This window comes from Ctenopharyngodon idella, chromosome 19 (assembly GCF_019924925.1).
Source record: "Ctenopharyngodon idella isolate HZGC_01 chromosome 19, HZGC01, whole genome shotgun sequence".
In the NCBI taxonomy this organism is placed as follows: Eukaryota; Metazoa; Chordata; class Actinopteri; order Cypriniformes; family Xenocyprididae; genus Ctenopharyngodon; species Ctenopharyngodon idella.
In genome coordinates, this window is record NC_067238.1 from 10,434,544 (window position 1) to 10,456,653 (window position 22,110).

Here is a 22,110-nt window from a genome sequence, read left to right on the forward strand (position 1 = left end):
GGTCGTCTTATTGTTGCCCATCTAGTGAACCTGTTGTTAATTTCATTAACACCAAAGCAGCTGAAACTGATTAACAACCACCTCTGCTACTTAACTGACCAGATCAATATCCTAGGAGTTTAACTGACTTGATGCTATTCCCTGATTAAAAAGTGTTCCTTTAATTTTTTTGAGCAGTGTATAAATATATGTATGTGTGTGTATATGTATATATATATATATTTATTCTTATTTTTTGGCAACCAAAGGTCAAAGTTGGAGATTGTCCATGCAACATCATCAACAGCACCTCCACTGAGATTAACTGCCAACTCAGTCCTGACAGCGGAGCACCAGTGGGCATCCCCTTACCCGTAAGTGTCCGAATCAACAACCTTGGCACTGCTATCCTGTCCATGCCGAAAGAGTACGACCGCAGATTTGTAGTTCTACCCGTGGTCGATTCCGTCTTTCCCTCGGTGGGCAGCACCACAGGCTACACGCGTCTCTTCATCTCTGGTTCTGGATTCTCGAACGGTTCAGTTACGGTAGCAAACATTCCATGCAATGTGATTTTCATGAACTACTCTCATGTGGTGTGCGATACCTCGCCGTCTGCAGCTCGCAGGGGAAACGTCGCAGTTTACGTCAACTCCATCTCTTCCTCGTGCAGTTCTGATTGCATGTTTGAATATTCTGACTCTATCGCACCGTACATCTCTGCGGTGTTCCCTAACTCAGTTAGTGGAAACGCCACCACTGTCGAGGTCACCGGCAGTGGATTTGGGAACAACTCTGCCGATCTAATGGTATCTGCGGCCAACATCCCGCTGGAAGTCACAGAAGTCAACGACAGCAACATCACGGTTTTAGTTGATGCCCTTCCCGCTGGCACGCATGTCCTACAGGTGGTGGTCATGAGCAAAGGTCTTGCCACCGGAGACACCACCCTGACCAGCATAGCACAAGCCAGCGTCTACCCAACATCAGGCAGCATTGCTGGAGGAACTCCGCTCTTGATCACAGGAAATGGCTTTGTGGTGGGAAATACAACTGTGAAGCTCTCTAACTCCCCCTGCAGGATTTTATATGTGACTCCAGACACGGTGAGGTGCATGACACCTCCTCATGCAGAGGGACAGGTGCAGGTGAACATTAAGGTGTTTGATGTTGTGTATCCACCTCAACGTTTCAACTACTCAAGGGGACAAACACCAAACATCACCTCCGTCAGTCCCATAACAGGTAAGACTGTGCATTCCATTTAAAAAATAATATAATTAGTGCCATTTATTATGGAGATCTGCAGTGATGACATACTGTATTTTTGTAGGCCAACACAAAAGTTAGCATCACCCTTGTTCCCTCGACAAACACCAAATAGGATTTTTCCATTGACTGTTTGATTATTGGTTATTGATAAAATAACCTCTGTGTCCAACAAAAGTTTTGATTCTTACGTTTTGTTCATCATGATAATTTCACAAATTAACAACCTTTCTGAAATTTAAAGCCTAAATACTATTGCCAGAGGTAAAAAACCTAAACATTGGCTATAAACTGTCTCATGACTTCAACATCACCACCATTAAGCTTTTGAATATTGTTTTGGGTCTTTGTTTAAAAAAACATTTTTGATGAGTTTATCTGTTCGGCGTGAAGATGTTTAATGTCTCAGACAACCTCTGTAGTCGTAGAATAAAACATGAAAGTATCTTGAGATTATGTTACCTACAAACCTTATTATAAGCATTTAAAAAAAAAAAAAAAAAAAAACATTACCATTGGGACTAGAAAAGCTAAAATGCTAACTCTTTTCTAGGTTTTGGCCTACAAAAATATGTCATCTCTGCAGCACTCTATTGAACTACTGAATATAACAACACATCTTAGTAATACTACGGACTTAATCCCTTCCTCGCAGGTCCGGTTGGAACAGAGATCACCATCTCTGGTACTGGCTTTGGCACAGATATAGCGCTCGTTTCCTTAGAGATCGGCGGCGTGGCTTGTAATGTGACATCTGTCACAGATACACAGTTGCTGTGCACTGTTGGGGAACACGCGGGAGGAACTTTCCCAATCATGTTCTACCATCAGGTCAAAGGTCATGCCTTGACCCAGTCTGTCTTCACCTATGAGCTGCTGCTGACAGGGGTCACACCAAATGAGGGTAAACAAAAACACTTTCTCTAGGGTAAAAGATTTGTTAATATGGACAGAATAAGGCAAAACTGACTACCACAGGTTCAAACCGTGTGCAAAATGTTAGCAAAAAAAATGTGCCTAGTATTATTTATAAGCAACACTTTTCATAAGAATATAGATATGATAGTGCCAAGGTAAAACTAATACTCTAACTATTTTTAAAGGTGACTTACACAAAAAGTAATAATTTCACTTTTCATAACAATTTCCACCTTCTCTGATTAATGTAAATGCCCCTGGTTAATGTGTTAATGCATTCATTGTGACATCACAAAATCACAGATTTCCAATAAGGCATATATACTCCTTTTCAAAAGTTTGGGGCTGGTAAGATTTTTTTTAAATGTTTTTGAAATTGGCACCAAGGCTCAAAAATAATGGCAAAGCTGAAGTTTCAGCAGCCATTACTCCAGTCTTCAGTATCAAATGATCCTTCAGAAATGATCTTAATACGCTGATTTGATGAATAGAATGTTTAAAAACAGTATTTATTTGAAATAGTAACATTCTAAATGTCTTTACTGTCGCATTTAATCAATTTAATCTATCCTTGCTCAATAAAAGTATTAATTTCTTTCCAAAAAAAGCAAAAACAAACAAAAAACAAAACAAAACAAAAAATTAAAATAAATAAACAAACGTACTTATCCCAAACTTTTAAATGGTACTTTGAATGTACGGTACTTCAACACAAACAAACAAGGAAAAACACTTAATATTCTTTGTTGTTGATGTCAATCAAATTAAACACTTCTTGGTCACATTTATCTGTCACATTTATCTGCCAACTTGGACAGGTTGTGTGATATGCCCTCATCATGGAAAAACAAAACATGAACTTTCAGATAAAGAGGATTATGAATTGTATTTTATTTTTTTTATTTAAAAACTAACCTGTGGCGGAAACAAGCTTCCATAGCCAAGAGCATCAATCCAATCAATCAAAATTCAAAAGATGATTAGAAACAAAAATAGTTTTATAAAACACAAAACCAAAAAAGATTCTAAATCTTCCTGTTCAGTCATGTTAATAATTTTGCATACTGTTAGGCCCATGAAGTTCATGGTAATTTTAGGGACACTTTTGTTATGTCCAATGAAAATTCTGGGTCCTGAAGCAAAACTAGATGGGAACCACTGTCATACATTTTCTTTCCATACTTGCTGTCATATTCACAGAAGATTACATGTACTAAGACACTACAGGATACCTTTGCTCTGTCTTGCTGTAGGAAGCTACGCCGGAGGAGCTGTTGTTGCCATTCAAGGCTCTGGATTTGACCCAAACATCACCAGAGTCCTTATCTGTAACAGAGAGTGTACCGTGCACCTGCAGAACTCCACATCTACCCAGCTGAACTGCGAGGTCCCACCCAACAATGGCACGTATCAGTTTAAAAGCAATACGTATGTGTCTAGAAATATTCAGTTAGCATAACAAAGTTTAATCCATCAAAGTAAGTATTTCTATGTCTGAACTCCTAGTACAAAGTTTTTTTCTGCAAAAGCAAAACACACCAGAAATGCTTTAACTGACAGAAAGCAGTCACTGTGAGACAATGACAAATGTGACAGCTCAGAAACAGGTCACAGATTAATAGAGCTGAAATAAAGACTGTCGCTGTCCTCTCTTGCAGGAAGTGAAGCAGAGCGGGCCTGCACAGTCATAGTAATGAATGGAGGTGACGCAGTCAACCTCACAAACAGCTATACTTACAGATCCTCTCTGACCCCTGTTATCACCAGCGTTACACCACGCAGAGGAGGAACCGCTGGAGGCACCAGACTCACGATTACCGGCTCAGGTTTCAGGTGCAGAACAGACCAGAATTACTTTGTGGCTGATTGTCCTTCAGTCAGGCTTAGATACACTGTGTTCGTTGTTCACAGTGACATTAATGTTACTAAATATAACATTTATATGTATAGTACAGCCAATATCAGTGTTATTTTAGTATTATTTATATACTATTATAGTTTTGTTAATATTTTTAATTAGCTTTTATTTTTATATTTTTAATTTAGTTTAGTTTTGTAATTTTTATTTACTTTTTAATTTATTTATATATATATATATATATATATATATATATATCTAGGTTTATTTTTATTTGAGTTTTAGTTTTTATTTATTTCAAGTTAGTAACTTTAATGCTTCAACTTAAACTTATTTTGCTTAGTTGACAAAGCAACATTTCTCATTTTTATTTAGTTTAAAAGGTTAGTTTACCCAAAAATAAAATTTGGTAAATGAAAGCTCAAGCATGCTTGCTTGACGTGCTTGAAAAATGTTTTAATAGTTTTAGTTTTAGTTTTAGTTAATGATAATAACCCTGGTCAAGTCTATTTTTTTGTTATCTGTTTTAAAAAAAAAAATTGTTAAACCAATAATTTACCCACAAATGAAAATTATCTTGTCATTTATTCACCTTCATGTCATTCCAAACCTGTAACACACAAAGAGACGTTAAGCATAAAATCAGAGCAGCTATTCACAAACATTCACTTTCAATGTTGACCAGGTGCTGTCAAGCACAAAAAGTACCATAAGTATTATAAAAGTAAACCATACAATTTGTACACTATATCTCACATCTACTAAAGCCTAATGACGATGAAGAAATGATGACAGAATATTTCTTAAATTCTTAATTTCACTAGCTTTTCTCTTCCCCATCTCATCTGTAGCTCAAATGTCAGTGAAGTCACCGTCACAATCGCAGGGTCTGTCTGCGATGTCCAGTCAGCCAATGAGTCGCAAATCATCTGTGTGACCAACTCTCAGCCCAGATCCCAAGAAACTCAAGTGCGAGTCCAGCTGGGGAATAGAGGAATTGCCAGAATGGTAACATCAAATGTGACATAAATATATTTGACAGCACAGTGACAAACTAAATACTTATTTATTTTCATTATAGATATATATTATTAAATAATAATAATAAAGTTATGAAATATTTATTGTGAATATTAACATTTACACTCACTGCCAGGAATGTCTCCTCTCTCTCTCAGAATAATGCTACCTTCTTCTACATTGATGTATGGTCATCTCCATATACATGGGGTGGTCTCTCCCCTCCTGAGGAGGGCACGTTTGCTGTAATCACTGCTGGCCAGACCATCCTCCTGGACACAAGCACCCCAGTGCTTAAGATGCTCCTTATCCAGGGTATGCCCATTTAAACAAATACTTCCTTTATTAAACAAAGCCTTGGTACACTTACACTCACAGTTCTGTGAATGTCTCTTTTCTATTAAGGTGGGCGACTGATTTTTGATGAGGCAGATATTGAGCTGCAGGCAGAGAATATTCTGATCACAGATGGTGGAGCACTGCAGATTGGAACAGAGCAGGCGCCCTTTCAGCACAAGGCCATCATCACACTGCATGGACACCTGCGTTCTACAGAACTTCCTGTCTATGGCACCAAAACCCTGGCTGTCAGAGAAGGGGTGTTGGATCTGCATGGTATTCAAATAAACAACACTATTTGGTTCAAATAAATTTTTTGTGAATTCAATATAAATAAAATGTATACAACCAGGGCTTGACATTAACACCCGCCAAATGCGGTGGACTTCAGCAGTAGCGTGTAACGCAGTCACTTCTACCACTTGGTGGGTTGAATTTAAATATAAAACATTTACATAAAACACAGTCTTTCTGAAATAATAAACTAAGTGCAATGTAGTGTTGTCAAAAGATATCGTTTTTTTTTTTTTTTGATACATATCAATACTGAAATATCTAAAACAATTCCAATACTCATTTTACGCAGAACAGATAAACAGTACCATCTGTGCTTGACAGCGAGTTGACACACTAACCCGCCTCCCCTCACTCGCTTGTTTCATTTTCTCCGGATAAATATTGTTGGTGTTACAGGGCTTGCGCATAATTTTACTCATTCTCGCAGTGCACGCACATAAAGACGCATCTCAGTTCTAAATTGAGTTCTTTTTCGCTGCGTATTGTGCTTAAACAGTCAAATACACAAAAAATAATGTCTTGGCAAGTATTCACGTAAACACAGTCAGCTATGTTTTAAGTGAACGTAAAGAGTTGAGAAAGAAAACACATGTGTAACAGTATAATGGATTCGTGCATTAGGTCTTAAAGTAACAGCAGCCTAATATACTGTACCTGCTGCCAAATTATGAGATAATATTAAAAAACCTATATGACAGTTTTCCTCCATGGTATCGATGTCAAAATTGTGGCCAGTAAAAATGCTGAGTGGCTAGTAACTATGGAAAACCACTAGCAGTGGCTGGTGAGCAAAAAAGTTAATGTCAAGCCCTGTATACAACTATTTATTACATTTATAAAAATAAATATTATATATGTTTTTATTATACGTTATTGTTCAAAAGTTTGAGGTCAGTAAGATTATTTTTTTTAAATAAATTAATACTGTATTCAGCAAGGATGCATTAAATTTTCAAAAGGCACAGTAAAGACATTTATAATGTTACAAAAGATTTGCATTTCAAATAAAATCTCAAATTTTATATTGTAAAACTTTTACATTGAATCTCCAAAATAATACAGAAATAACATAAAGATGGTATATTTTAAATATTTGTTTAATGGCATCTTTTCACTAAGCACTATGAATGAAGGCCTGATATTGATGTCTCTATTAATTTTTTTTTTTTCTTTCTCAATTTTAGCCATTAATTATAGCCATTTAACATTACAGTATAACTGAAAGTTATCGATTTTAACATTTAATAAAAAATAAAAAAAAAAGCTTTTAAAAAGTGTAATTTAAGTGAACTTAAATTAAAACTAAACAATCTTCACATAAATCCATTGTAATAAATGTCACATTCAGCTGTGCCTTTAATATATCAGGGTTCAACACTAAAGTTTTTTTGTCTACTGGCCCAGTTGGGCCGGTTCAGATTTTTACCTGCCCTGCTAAAATGCAGAAAAAAGTTATTGTTTTTCATTGTTTTTGACCCATGTAACCTTGTTAACAGTGCTTAAAATTTATAGGTAGGTCTAACATGTAAATATACAGAAACTGAATAATCTAACACTGCACAGTCTTCACTGCATAAATTATAAATGGAATATAGATGAATCCTTATTAAAGCTAAAAACGTTATTTAGTCAAGAGCAGTGGGTCATTTCTCTTTGTCTCTGTTTTTTGATTAGCATAATGTGGCAGCAACCTAATAAACCTGCTCCTGTCTGTCATTAAAGACCTGCCACACATGACGTGGATCTGATCATATTTTCTCCCATCATATATTATTCACAAACCTTTATGTTTATTTAACAATTTTTAACTAATTTAAGAGTGTGCTTACGAGGATACTCAACAAAACGGGAATTTTTACAGAATTTTGTGTTTTTGTCCATTCAAGTGCAAAAGAGAATTGCACCGGCACTGGCGCAGTGTCTGAAGTGGCATTCTGTGTGCGTGTTTCAGGAATTTATTCACAGAGAGCCGTTTCACAGACAGTGCGCCAGTACAGATTTTTTATATGTCTAAAGAAAAAGATAGATTTGAAATGTGAATGTGTTTGAATGAAGTTTGAATGTGTAGAAGTGCAAATAAGATTTGAGAGTCTTAAAAAATTAAAATACTAAAAAAAACTACCTGAAACTATAATTATTATTATTATTATTATTATTATTATTACTTTTTTGTTTGTAACTTGACTAAAGTAAGAGACCTCAGAGGTACAGGAACATTTGCATCTAAAAGGTCACAAATTAAAAAATACAATCTCTAGAAAATTAAGTAAATATAATACAAATATAGAGATGAGCTATGTAACATTCCCAGAAGGCTAATTTAAGTCAGAAATCCCCATTTCAGAGAAATGCTAAATTTCCCTGATACAGACACCATAGTGCGTAATCACTTCCCTGCAGTAAGAGGTTTTGTTCAGGGCTTAACTACAGTCCTGTTTCTCCAGGAATCCCTGTCCCTATGCCGTGGACTCGCCTTTCTCAGACTGCACAAAATGGCTCCAACACGCTGACACTGATGGATGCCGTCACCTGGAAAACTGGCGACGAAATTGTCATTGCTTCCACGGGGCATAGGTATTGATGCACCACCCAAACCTACAGCGAAACTCAGTTTCAGGTTGATTTAATTGAAGCCACTGACTTGCTACAGAAACTGAACTACATCAGTGCAGGAACAAGGGCCAAGGAAGTTGTTCTCTATATAATGGTCCCAAAAGAATTCGTTTGACTTTTTTTTTTTTTTTAAAAACAAACAATTTTTTGCCTTTTTAAATGATATCATTTGATTTGTTTTAAAGGTAAAAAACTAAATGATAAACTTACTGTTTAAATTCGTCTTGCTCAAATTGAATATGCTAAATGCTATAGAAATATGCTAATCATGATGCTAAAAAATGATATAAGTTGTCAGTGCTAATGCTAATAATCAAACATATGTTTTGACTGAATTTACAGACACAGTCAGCGTGAGAATGAGTTGATGAGAATTGCCTCAGTTTCAGCTGATGGTAGGACCCTTACACTGACCGAACCACTGAGATACACTCATCTGGGTTTGTCTGTCACACTGCCTGATGGGACAATTTTTGAAGCGAGAGCTGAGGTCGGCCTTCTAACCAGAAACATTGTTGTCCGTGGATCCAACAACGTGGAGTGGAACGATCAGATTGCAGCTTGCCCTGCTGGATTTAACACAGGTTTGGATGTTATTTCCTCAGCTGTGGATGGAAAGACAGACAGCTGAAAGACATGTGATTGGCAATTTTATCAAATTTTATGAATGCTTTTGCTTACAGGGGAATTTGCCACCCAGACTTGTTTCCAGGGTAGGTTTGGAGAAGAAGTAGGAAGTGACCAGTTTGGTGGCTGCATCATGTTCCACGCACCACAACCGAACCAAAATCTGGCAATTGGCAGAATTGAATATGTTGAGGTAAAGATTAATTTTGTTTAAAAAGCATTTGTTTCAAAACTTTGGAGACCTTTAAGAGTAAATATTATCCATGAAATTCAATAATGCATTTCGTTGTCATTGTCCTCCTTCAGCTCTTCAATGTTGGACAAGCATTCCGTCTGGGGCGTTACCCAATCCACTGGCATCTAATGGGTGATGTTAAGTTTAAGTCATATGTGCGTGGATGTGGCATCCACCAGTCCTACAACCGTGCCATCACCATCCACAACACCCACAACCTGCTGGTGGAGCGTAACGTCATCTACAATATCATGGGCGGAGCCTTCTTTATTGAGGATGGCATTGAGACTGGCAACATCCTGCAGTACAACCTGGCGGTATTTGTAAGACAGAGCACCAGTTTGCTAAATGATGATGTGACTCCAGCTGCATTCTGGGTCACCAACCCTAATAACACCATTAGGCACAATGCTGCAGCTGGTGGGACGCACTTCGGCTTCTGGTACCGCATGCACGATCATCCCGACGGCCCTTCGTATGACGCCAATATCTGTCAGAAGAGAGTACCTCTGGGACAGTTCTTCAACAATACGGTGCATTCGCAGGGCTGGTTTGGCTTGTGGATCTTCCAAGAGTTTTTCCCCATGCGTTCTGGCAGCTGCGGCTCCTCAACACCAGCGCCAGCAGTCTTCCGCCGGTTCACTTCCTGGAACAACGAGAAAGGTGCAGAGTGGGTAAATGTAGGAGCAGTTCAGTTCAGCGAGTTCCTAATGGTCAATAATGAGAAGGCAGGAGTGGAGGCCAAGAGGATCATCCAGCCATATGTCAGCGGATGGGGACTGAATGGAGGGGCAGCTGTGGTCAACAGCACCATGGTGGGTCACGTGGATGAGCTGGGGCTGGGGAGCGACTACTGCACCACTCGTGGTGTTATCCTACCCCTGGATGATGGTATGAGCGTCATCAACACCAAGTTTGTGAACTTCGACCGCCCAATGTGTGCTGCAGTCGGGGTGGCAGAAATAGTTGGAACCTGTACATTCCGCTGTGGAGGCTGGAGCGCGAGGTTCAGTGGGATCCAGTACTATCAGTCGCCCAACAAAGCCTGGTTCAGATGGGAGCATGAGGTGGCGCTAGTTGATACCGATGGGTCCCTGACAGGTATAGAAACATTAGATATTACAGTATATAGATGCATGATAACTTGAAACAAATTTATTTGTGTAACAATATCTTAATGCATATGTAGCTTACTGGCATGGTAAAATTTAAATTTTACCTCACCAAAACATTAACATTAAAATAAAAAAATAAAATAATAAATATATATATTTATTATTTTTGAAAAGGCAACGTTAGTTACAAGGTGGTACCAAGGAATAACCTGCTCGACCCAAGACACTGCGTTCCGGGAACAGAATGGAGTGTTGGCGTCCCTGCTGCAGTGTGTGACAACACCATTAACTTCCACCGCATGGTCGTCGTCAATCCCTCACCATCTTCACTTCGAGCTAAAGATGTGATTCTGACTAACTCATATGGTAGGGTGAAATAATCGGTGATTGAGCCATAAAAAATATGTGCATGCATATGGTAGACAGGTTTCTATGCAATTCTTTCTGAGTGTACTTTTTTGGTTTTCAGAATGTTCTAGGAACGTTTGTTTATGAAAAATCTCAGGGGCAATCCACAAAGAATGCTTTTTTTCATTAAACATGAAACACAGGCCAGTGGAATGAAAAAATGCAAGGTCTAAAGACGCATTAGTCCCATTTGTGCTTGAGTACCGCATTTTTAGAACGTCATGTCATACGGCACAAGCTGCAAAAGATTCAAGATGCAAGCGCAGCGGTCAAACACTTCTATTCTAGTGCATGTTCACATAAAAATCAACGGAAAAGCAGTGCAGTGGAATGCAAAAATGCGTTCTGTGTGAATAGCCCTTTAGAATGTTAGGAATTGGTTGTCTTTGTTGGCACAGTAACTCTCAATGTCACACCTCTCTTTAGGGTCATGCGTACTTCCTTTCCTTGATAAACTTGTAACCCACACATTTGGCTGGATGGCAATGCTACCCACGGGCCAAACCTATAACTGGTACTTTGATGGTGCTTCCCAAATCACCAGCATCTCATACAATGGAATGGTTTACGGTTTTCAGGTAAACTATGCACACTACACATTTCTAAATAATCCAATGTACATTCAAATGAAAAGTTGAACATTTTGCTAACATTTGTTCACCCTTATATTGTTGCAAACCCATTTGCTGTTATATAGTATCTGTGGAACACAAAAGGACAGTTTTCTTGTATAATCTGTAAGCAGCTTTTGTCATACAACTCCATAAGGGACAAAAAAAAAAAAAAAAAAAAAAAATCAACTTACATCAGGGGGTTAACTATTTGCTGTACAGGAGCCCTAATTATTATATACAGGATGCTATATATTTTCATGTATAAATACTCATTTATGATATATGAGAAAAATATGTTTGTTTTTAATAAATTATTTTTGTAATATTTATATCATCTACATCTCTACCCACTATTAATAAATTCATTCATTTCAGATTTTTATACACCATTTTTCACAATAAATATTGTTTCAGAGAAGCATGTTAAAAAACTATTTTAATTATGTTCTATCCAATTAAGGTTGTTATTTAGCAAGTAATTTTTTTTCCTTTCTTTCTCCATGACAGCCAGAAAATTATATAATCATGAATCACAACCTGACTCAGACACCTGACTGCTTCCGCATTATAGATGACAGGAATGGTTCCTCTCAGCCCCTGAACCCCACTGCAAATGTAAATGGGGACTGGTACTTCAACGAGTCTTCCAGAAGCCTCTATTACATGGGTAAAACTACTCATCTATTCACCCAAGACATCTATGCTGTCTTTGTATTCTTTGTATCTTTGTTTTCTTAATCCCGTTCCCGCTGAATTTCTGACCATCTGATATTCCGATTCTCAAATATGTGTTAGTGATTGTATTTTGTCTTTTAAACACCTTTATAATGATCATGTTAGATAATAACAGGTGATTGTGCCGCCATCTTAATAGTTCGCTCTTCAGCGCAGGGAATCAGAGTTGTCGGATTTACTACAACACGCAAATTCATCCACTTCTCTCGAAAGACATGAAAGTGGCCAGTGAACTGGGAGAAGAATAGAGTAAACTATTTAGTTACCTACACAATGTATTTCTGACGTGAATAAAACACAGTGTCAAATTAGAAGAGTTTTAATTGCCACTTCCATAGACGTCAGTGTATTTTACAAACTTGGTCTAAATATGACTTTAATCCACGTTTTCCGAAGAGACACGATCGCATTAAATGATGAACAGATTTAATTGATGAACAGGCTTATTCACATACAGTCAAACCAAAATTTATTCAGACACCTTGAACGTTTCATTCATTAATACAGTTTATTCACTATAGTTTAAAAAAAATGATAATAAAATATGACAAGATTTCAGAGTTAAACTATGTCAGAAAAAAAATCTCAGTTATGTCAGAACACTTAAGCAAAACATGTTCAGGTCAAAGTGTCTGAATAATTTTTGGTTCCAAATTTTTATCAATTTTACTGGTAGCCCACTGTATGAAGAATTTTGGGTATAGTATGTCATAGTTTATGTTGCTATCCTCACTTACATAAATGAACTATAGTGTCCTGCACCCACTAGTAAAAATATATAAAAAATGTACACCCAGTGCCCACACCCTCAAACATTGTCACAGCTTGTAGATATTGTGAAAAAATCACACAAACATTAGGGCTATGCTAAACGTTCAGAATAACAGAGATAAAACATTGCATTTGACCATAAGATAAAGTAATGTTAGTATCACACATGACAAACACATTCGGCCAGCTTTTTATTAGCCTTATAAAACTCTATCAACTGTTGAAACCAAGCAGCACAACTAGTGGAGCGTAAAAAAAAAAAACATTTAAGCATACACATAATGACACACACACCTCACCATAATAGTTAAACTCTAGTAGCCTAACGAGGCACAATGTTTAACTGAATTACTTATAATATATATATATATATATATATATATAAATAAATAAATAGGAAATAAAATAACTTCACAGATATCATAGGAGTTTATGTAGCCTAGCTAACATATATAACAAAAAGAAAATAGGCCTAAATAATACTAAAAAATATTAAACATAACTTAATGAATGAATGAAATGATGAGTCACTTGGCCTAGTCTGCTATAAAGGAAGAGAATGCTACTGTTCGACTGTGGTAAACATAATTTGTTTACTCCTATCTTACACAAATCGTGGGACCCGCACTGTATTTTTTTTTTTTTTGACCGTCCATTCCCACCTGCAGCAAAGGTAAAACCGCCCGTTCTCACGAGATTTGTGTTGGGTCCAGAGGGATCCCAATTCAGCCCTCTAACATACAGTATAATGCTCAAAGCTGTTCAGTACTGTGCAAAGAATTAAAGTTTTTGAGTTTTGTGTCTACAGTGTCTGGAAGAGACCATGTGACTAGCCGGAGGAAGAGGAACAGTGTGGACCGCTCAACTGTAGACAGATGGTTGAACTTAAGAGTGTATCAGTGTCCCAGTTATATTCAACCTAACCCTCCAACTGGTCCTGTAGTCAATGCAGCCAACACATCAAACACAACTGGCCGCAGACCTGAAAACTTCATCTATGTGTATGTTAGCACACACATGCTAAGCATTTTTTTCATATAATAATAATAATCACTCTTATATAATAATAATACCACCTATAATTATTATTATTATCTATTGTTTTGATTGACTTTTCTTTTAAAATGTATCATACTGGGTTTAGTCTCTGGTCAAATACATCATTTTGGCTGTCAAGCTCAGAGAACAACTTTAAAGTGCCACAAGAAGGCTCTGATGTGATCATTCCAGCTGGTAAGCATCTCTAATATGACAAATCACAAGCAAAGACTGAAAGAAAAAGCTATTTATCAATATGGTATGCTATTTCATAAGAAAAAAAAAATGTCCCATTCTGTCTCAAGGCATTTGGATGGTTGTGGATGTTGTAGTCCCCTCACTGAACAAGCTGAAAATAGAAGGAGTTCTGGAGATTCCAGACACAAACAATGGCACCTCCTCCAGCAGTGTTTCTCAATATAATAACACTGTTCTGAATGCCACATACATCTCGATTCAAGTAAGCACATAACTACATTCAAATTGCATCTTACTGCTATAGATATTTTAGGATTTTTACACCAAATTAGAACCAAACTCTTCCTGTGTGCTAATTTCACTTACTTCTGTCCATACTAAAGACTCTAACTCTGTACATGTTCACTCAATCAGGGTGGACGTTTGATTGCTGGGTGGCCTGATGAACCCTTCAGAGGTCAATTACAGATCATACTGAGAGGAAGCCATTCCACACCAGACTGGCTATTACCATCGGGACCAAACCAAGGCTCCAAAGTGCTGGGTAAATCATCATGAATAAAAACAAAAAGTCTCATTATTGATCATATCTGCATCAGAGATGTTCTTCTTAAAAATTTTCTTCCAGGTGTTTTTGGATCGCTTGATCTTTATGGTATGCCACACAACGTGTATCACACTAAGCTGGCTAGCACGTCCCAGGCAGGAAACAGCACTCTCTCTCTACAGGAATCTGTGGACTGGAAGGTCAGGATCTTTTTAAAAATGACAAAAAAAAAAAAAAAAAACCGGAACAGAACAGAGAACTTAAGAGAACTATTGAACCTTTATTCTCTGAAATATAACACTCTTTGATTACCTCCAGGTTGGGGAGATGATCCTGCTGTCCACCACCAGCTATGACCCTTGGCAGACAGAAATCCGCACCATCACTGCAATCTCAGATTATAACCGCACACTGACTCTGGACCAGCCTTTATCATACACACACATCGGTTAGTCCCCTAGATTATAGATAATGCCATTAGAGCAATAATAAGCATTATGCTGTATCGATAAGCTGTTAAAAATAGGTACACAAATATATAATTATGAATATCTATTTGTAATATTTTATGAGCATTAGTGTGTGTTACTCGTTCTAATATGCTGATTTGATGCTAAAAACACATGAAACATTTCTTATTATCAGTGATGAAAACAGGTGTGCTGCTTAATTTCTGTGGAAACCATGATACATTTTTACATAAAGAAATATACAAAGTAACATTATAAATGTTTTTACTGTCACTTTTGATTAATTTAATGCATACTTTCTGAATATAAGTTTTCATTTCTTTTAAAAAATGTACAATTAATTAAATGTATTTGGCCATATAGGGGAGAGCTACAGTGTGCCAGGTACTTCAAGAAGTTATCAGCTTGCAGGCAATGTGGCTTTACTGACCAGAAACATCAAGATCATTGGTCAGGAGTATCCAGAAATGTACACACAGTCTTATGGAGCCAGAGTGCTGGTGGGGAGCTTCTCCAGTGGAGGAAATTATTACAGAGGTATAATCTTTATAAAATACTCACGTTGGGACTCAATCATGAAACACAATCAGGACGAATCACTTGCAAAACCACTCTTACATAAATTATACATAAAAATGGGACATTTTATGTACAAATGTATATAGGATATATTCATGGATATGGTTTAATTACCTGGAAGATGAGAGAAAGCAGAAAATAGTAATGTTTTGTAGTTTTAATAAAAATAAACTCACTAAAACTGATGATAACTTTCCTTACAGGAAAAGCCCAGATCAGAAATGTTCAGTTCTACCACACCGGGCAGGAGGGATGGAACGACCTGTCAGACCCACGTTACTCTCTGGTGTTTTATAACCTGGGAGGGGTGAGAGAAAGTCTTGATACAGTATATGTCTTATCACACATGTTCCTTTCAACTACTTACTGTCACAAAATTTTTAGGTGGTTGGTGAGTCCTACATCAAGGGATGTGCTTTTCACGACGGCTTTGCTCCTGCTATTGGTGTTTTCGGAACAGACGGACTGAGTATCGATGATAATGTGATCCATCACACTGTTGGAGAAGGTGCAGATTCAATGGCAGCTTCACTGTTAGCACAAAAGGAAAATACTATTTAACAATGTAATCACTATGGAGTTGGGTAATATGATTTAACACTTTTCTATTCTGAAATTTTTATTCAAATCTCCAAGGAATCAGAGTCTGGGGTGACAGCAATGTAATCCGGAGGAACTTGGTTACCCTGACACTGTGGCCTGGATCGTACAATGGCAGAGAGGAGGGTTTCAACTTTGAATGGAATGCAGCTATTGAGGTAACCCTTAAAGAAACGTACTGTGATCGGATGCTAGTACCATGGTACTGTTCTATAACATGGTAGAGAATTATTATTCTAAATGACAGTAAAAGTTCTTAGTTAAGAGTTTTCTCTTAAAACCTGTTCACAAAGCTGCTGAGACAAACTTTTACTAAGGAATAGAGAGAAGTAGTAGGGCGGGGTTGACCTTGTTGCTATGGATGATGTCAACACGCTTACTAACTATGCACACAGTGATTGGCTGATGGGGAGGGGTCTCTGTCAGTGATTTAATTATAGAAATATTGTAGAATAATAGTCTTTGATGAGGTTGCCATATTCAAATAAAGGTTTTAAAATACAAATGTTGCCATATTCAAATAAAGGTTTTAAAATGTAGGCTAAGTGTCACTAATTAAACTAGTATATGTTCAGCTAATCAAATCCAAGCGACAAAGATCCCACTGGACAGCACGGCAAATACGCTTATTATATTTTTTCACTCTATTCGATCATTTGTAAGTGTGAACTCGTGAAAATAACTGCCACAGGTAATCAGACATTATTTAATTATTAAAGATTTATTTTTGCCGTTTTATCATAGATTCAAATCTATAAATCAAAATATGTATTGCATTTATGAAGAAAAGGTTCAGCACCCAAGGCTCTATCACCTATCATCTCAATGGTGTACAGTGTCTTTGGGTGGATTGCTGAGGCTGACTGGCAGCAATGGCCATTAGGATTGTTTGTGATTTGGTGATTTAGGAGTCCTCTTGACTACTCCTAACGTTTCACAGATTTAGGAGCTAGTTTTAGAGTGCTTTATGAAATACTCTTAGAGAAAAAATTAAGGAGTCCTAAAATTCGGGCTGACACTGTTGTTATTTTTAAAAGTTTCTCCTAAATCAGCAAGTTAGGAGCTACTTTCAGCCTCAAGATGTGAAGATTGTGAATACGGCCCCTGATATATTACTGTTGATGTTGTAGGTGAGTGAGGCAACCAATGCAGTTCTTCAAGGGAATATTGTTGCTGGCTATGAACGCGTGGGATTCCGAATTGATGGTGAACCATGCCCAGGTATAGAAGCCAATAATTATTTTCAAAAATAAAACCACAACACACACACACAAAAAAAATAAATAAAATAAAATTAAATACATAAAAACATTTTTTAATTGATACAAGTGAATTTAGGCATCGCAATATTATAATGTACTATACAGTAAGAAAAATGTATAATTTGCTAAAGATTATAATTTACAATGTTATTAAATTATTCTTTTGTTAAGATTAACTTTATTACTAATTTATTCATGCATTCCAACAATATGTCAAAAGGATCTCCAAATGCAGTGGCTCAATGGAGTCAGAATGAGGCACATGGCGGTCTGTACGGACTCTACATGAATAAAGATGGACTTGCTGGATGCTCGCAAATCCAGGGCTTCACTGTTTGGAGGAGCTTTGATTTTGGCATTTATGTTCAAGTATGATAAATGATCTGCAAACTTCCTACTATAATACCATACAGTAACTGCAAAGCCAAGTGATTGCCAAGTAATTGCTAGCTATGCAAATGCATTGTACTAGTCTGGTGAGCATTAATGTTTTCCTCTCCTCCATCCCACTCCAGGTATCCATGAACGTGTTAGTTTCTAACGTGAGCCTGATTGATAATGGAATGGGTATCATGTCTCTAATCTACAGTCCTCCCTCACTCAGCAACACATACTCTGACAAAATAGTCCGTGTACAGGTGAGGACACACACTATATGTCTTTTTGGTCAAAACTAAAAGGTAATTCACAATTCACAGACAGACAGCAAACAGACACTTTGTCAGGTTTTGTCAGGTCAGTGTGTTACCCCTGTCAGTGTTGGCCGGCTCTCGTTTTCGCCAATGTTGAATCGGCATTTGTAGGGTCTTGGAATGTCTGAGAAGTGATGTACTGTAATCTGGTGACTGCCACTGTTGGTCGGCATCTGTCAGTGCAGTCTGAATTGACCTTAAAAGAATGAAGGATTCTTATCCTGTTCATTTTTTAATTACTTTTTTCAAAAATCATCTTTACAGGGTGCTCTGATTGTGGGCAGCAGCCCCAACTTCAACTGTTCTGACAGTCTGTCCACAACTAAGACCTACGTTATGCTCAGCAAAAGCCACAGAGCCCCACGCCCCCCCATTGGTACAATGCATATTAAAGAATCATCTATACACTACTGAATAAATGTATTTATTATAAGTGTTCCATTTTCCGACCCATTTTCCGTACTGATTCTAAGCTCATTTACTGTTTGCAAAAGGTGGAAGGTCTGGAATTTCCTGGCCGACATTTGAATCTGACCACAATCATGCGCCACAGAAGCCTCATGCTGGACTGGAGAGCTACAATGCCATAGCTGGTCTAATGACTGTCTCTGGTGAGTCACATTCCTTAAAAATTTGTATGAATCTTCAAATTAAACTTTCATAATACAAAATAATAATAATAATAATTAGCATCCATTTACATGTCTGTTTCTATTTCCAGACACAACTTTTGTTGGGTTCAAGAATGTGTGCTCAACACAGACGAATTACATGTTCATGACCAACCCGGGAAATGAGGATCTACAACATCCAATCAGTGTTGAGAGGATAGCCAAGATAAACAGCACAGAGGATGCTCTGGCATACATTCATCGGCCTGATCTGGGGTAAACCAAAAGCTTATAGTTAATTTCAATTCACAAAGATAACACTGTTAATTAGGGATGTGCGAGACTAGCCGACTAAATGGTATTAAACATTGTACATCATAGACACGTTTCAAACGTTTTTAAACCTGAAAACTGCAAAAAGCAATGCAATTGTCAAAGATATCCATTCAGTGCATGGTCGTATATGAAAACAACTGAAAAACAGCATAGCACTCGATACTTTACGTTTTACTTACTGAAAAGTAATTTCAGATGATTCAGTGGGAGAGCGGTCCGAATGAATGAGAATCGATTAAGACCGTTTTTGCAAACGTGTTTGGCAAAAAGAAAGAACTGACTCAATAGAATGATTAATTCAAGGAAGATTGGAATTGCTGGTTCAGTTGACAGAAAAACAGGACATAATAACTGCTGAATTATTCGCACAGAAAATGTTTCTCAGGTCAGTCGGAGCGCTCATGGTACACATTGGCACCAATGGTGGCCAATACAGCATCAGTTCATCTTAGGAATGACAGATACAAGTGCTTCACAGTGGCCAGAGGGATTTTGAGCCATTCGTCTTCCAGAACAGTGGCCAGGTCACTATGTGATGCTGGTGGAGGAAAACGTTTTCTGACTAGCTCTTCCAAATACCCCAAAGTGGCTCAAATTTAATTCTGCAGCGAGTTGGGCATATGTGGTTTTATGTTTTTTGGATACAATCCGGGTTACTACCTGGACATCCCTTTCAGATAGCTTCCTTCAGTTACTCCTGTTGGATGTGGTTTGTCCTACATGGTGGAATGCTGACATTACCCTGGATATCACAGCTCTCGATACACCACAAAGACTTGCTGTTCTGATCACAGTTGAGCCAGCGAGACGAGCATCAACAATTTGTCCTCTTTTGAACTCTGATATGTCTCCTATTATGTTTTATGTACAACGGTGCTATAGCTCTGCTAATGGAATGATGGAATGTAAAATCAGTGAAGATTGGCCACCAGGCTGTGCATATATATAGGTGTGAAACCTCCAACACTATATTGGCCAGTGTTTAAGTTTCATTGACCAACTCCTGTAGATTAAGTAATTTATTTCAAAAGGATATTCATTTACTGATGTTTTCTTTTTGTTTGTTTTTTTTTGTTTTTGTTTGATAGACTAGACTAGTTGACTAGTCAGTTTCAAAATTTCTATTTAAACATTAATGAAATTGGTCATGGCACACATCCCTACTGTTAATAAAGTATTAGCCTTGAAAAAAAAAATTATTAGCCCTGGAATATTATTAGGAATACAACAATGAAAATGTATGACCACAAATGTAAGTGACTGACTGATTTGTTTCTCTCTAATTTTTAGCAAGGTGAACCCATCAGACTGTGTGGACATGGACTGTGACGCTAAAAAGAAGACGATGTTGAAGGATCTGGATGGCAGTTTCCTGGGTGCAGTGGGAGCAGTGGTGCCCCAGTCTGAGTACGAGTGGAACGGGGATCCCCGACGTGGACTGGGCGATTACCGCATCCCCAAAGTCATGCTCACCTCTCTCAACGGCAGCCGAATACCTGTGAATAAAATCGCTCCTTACAAAGGTACAGTACATCTGAGGGCTGCTCATCATTAACAGTGATCTAAGAGAACTAAAAAATGAAATATTGCTCTTTTAACGTATGACATGGCTGTTTTACCTGTGCAGGTGTGATCAGAGACACCTGTACATACATGAACACCTGGCAGAGCTACAAGTGCTTTGGGCTCAACTACAGGATGCTGGTCATCGAAAGTATGGACGCAGACACAGAGACCAGGCGTCTTTCACCTGTAGCCATCCTGGGGGACAAATATGTGGATTTGGTGAATGGTATGACGCATAACTCCCCTTGTAACACCTAATATTTTATGCATAATATAGTTCAGGATTTTCTATAAGCAGAAAATGTTTCATTGTGTATTGTGTATCTTACTGTGAATATCTTGTTCCAGGCCCACAAGACCACGGCTGGTGCGCCGGCTACACGTGTCAGAAGCGAGTATCTCTCTTCCACGCCATTGTGGCCACTAATAAATCCTTTGATATCTACTTCACCAGCACAACACCACAGAAGCTGAGACTTATGTTACTGAATGCTGGACCTACAGAGGTTAGTCAGTAAGATGAATTATACTGACAAAAGACACACAGCACAATAAAACAATAAAATTTAGCACAATAAAAGGCATATTAGGAGAAAACAATCTTTAATCAGTTTTATTCTGTATTCTTATTAAAAATATTTTATTTCCATTTTGTCTTCTAATTTAAAAAAAAAAAATCTATATTATGCAGAACTTTGCATATCTTTTAAATATCAAAAACAAACAAACTGATGAATTAATATCAATCAATGAATTGAATATATATATATATATATATACACATAATATTTATATAATAATTGATAATATATGATAATAATAATAATAATGGATTCATTAACAAATATTATGTAAAATAATATAGTAATTTAAATAGAATTAATTAATTAGTTTATTAATTTATGTTACTATATTATTTTACATATTTGTTAATATTTTATTATTTAAAAGCTACAAAAGTTGACCCAAAACACGATCATGAGAAATGAATAAGCTAGTTGGGAATGAATCCTAAAATAAATAAATAAATAACTAGTACATTACGGCCAAAATGTATCCATCACTGCATCAAAATAAATGGGAATGTAAACCTGCAATATATATAGATATATAGATATGTATATGTGTGTGTGTTTGTGTGTAGACATCTGTATTCAATGTTTCTTTTTTAATATTTTTATTTTTTTTTCAAACTATGATAATATTACAGTAGAAACTTAACTACAGTAATTTTCTGTTGTTCTCAGGCTGTCAGGGTGGCTGTATTTTACTCAAACCCTCAGCGGCTGGATGTGTACGTTAACAATAGTTTGGTTGGTCCAACAAATGCTCAGTGGAATGCGGACAAAACTGACTACACTCTGCGTGAGCCAACTTATTCAGGTAAGTACAGTACAATAATGTTAATTAATA

At 37.2% G+C, this 22,110-nt stretch overlaps 1 protein-coding gene across 1 annotated transcript in view; it reads left to right on the plus strand.

Annotated features, from left to right (window-relative positions):
• Positions 1 to 22,110, plus strand: part of LOC127501313 (fibrocystin-L-like) — a 47,222-nt gene that overhangs the window by 22,145 nt on the left and 2,967 nt on the right. The window contains exons 37-70 of the mRNA XM_051873262.1: positions 249 to 1,224; positions 1,904 to 2,152; positions 3,420 to 3,573; positions 3,829 to 3,999; positions 4,876 to 5,032; positions 5,203 to 5,359; positions 5,450 to 5,659; positions 8,125 to 8,254; positions 8,636 to 8,877; positions 8,977 to 9,113; positions 9,227 to 10,256; positions 10,445 to 10,636; positions 11,105 to 11,256; positions 11,800 to 11,959; positions 13,607 to 13,799; positions 13,943 to 14,031; positions 14,142 to 14,296; positions 14,449 to 14,578; positions 14,663 to 14,781; positions 14,900 to 15,029; positions 15,415 to 15,588; positions 15,834 to 15,937; positions 16,015 to 16,138; positions 16,267 to 16,388; positions 17,361 to 17,451; positions 17,713 to 17,861; positions 18,008 to 18,130; positions 18,449 to 18,560; positions 18,679 to 18,795; positions 18,906 to 19,071; positions 20,422 to 20,654; positions 20,759 to 20,923; positions 21,046 to 21,203; positions 21,945 to 22,080. Coding sequence (XP_051729222.1) covers positions 249 to 1,224; positions 1,904 to 2,152; positions 3,420 to 3,573; positions 3,829 to 3,999; positions 4,876 to 5,032; positions 5,203 to 5,359; positions 5,450 to 5,659; positions 8,125 to 8,254; positions 8,636 to 8,877; positions 8,977 to 9,113; positions 9,227 to 10,256; positions 10,445 to 10,636; positions 11,105 to 11,256; positions 11,800 to 11,959; positions 13,607 to 13,799; positions 13,943 to 14,031; positions 14,142 to 14,296; positions 14,449 to 14,578; positions 14,663 to 14,781; positions 14,900 to 15,029; positions 15,415 to 15,588; positions 15,834 to 15,937; positions 16,015 to 16,138; positions 16,267 to 16,388; positions 17,361 to 17,451; positions 17,713 to 17,861; positions 18,008 to 18,130; positions 18,449 to 18,560; positions 18,679 to 18,795; positions 18,906 to 19,071; positions 20,422 to 20,654; positions 20,759 to 20,923; positions 21,046 to 21,203; positions 21,945 to 22,080 — 6,907 coding nt within the window. The remainder of the gene's footprint in view (positions 1 to 248; positions 1,225 to 1,903; positions 2,153 to 3,419; positions 3,574 to 3,828; positions 4,000 to 4,875; positions 5,033 to 5,202; positions 5,360 to 5,449; positions 5,660 to 8,124; positions 8,255 to 8,635; positions 8,878 to 8,976; positions 9,114 to 9,226; positions 10,257 to 10,444; positions 10,637 to 11,104; positions 11,257 to 11,799; positions 11,960 to 13,606; positions 13,800 to 13,942; positions 14,032 to 14,141; positions 14,297 to 14,448; positions 14,579 to 14,662; positions 14,782 to 14,899; positions 15,030 to 15,414; positions 15,589 to 15,833; positions 15,938 to 16,014; positions 16,139 to 16,266; positions 16,389 to 17,360; positions 17,452 to 17,712; positions 17,862 to 18,007; positions 18,131 to 18,448; positions 18,561 to 18,678; positions 18,796 to 18,905; positions 19,072 to 20,421; positions 20,655 to 20,758; positions 20,924 to 21,045; positions 21,204 to 21,944; positions 22,081 to 22,110) is intronic.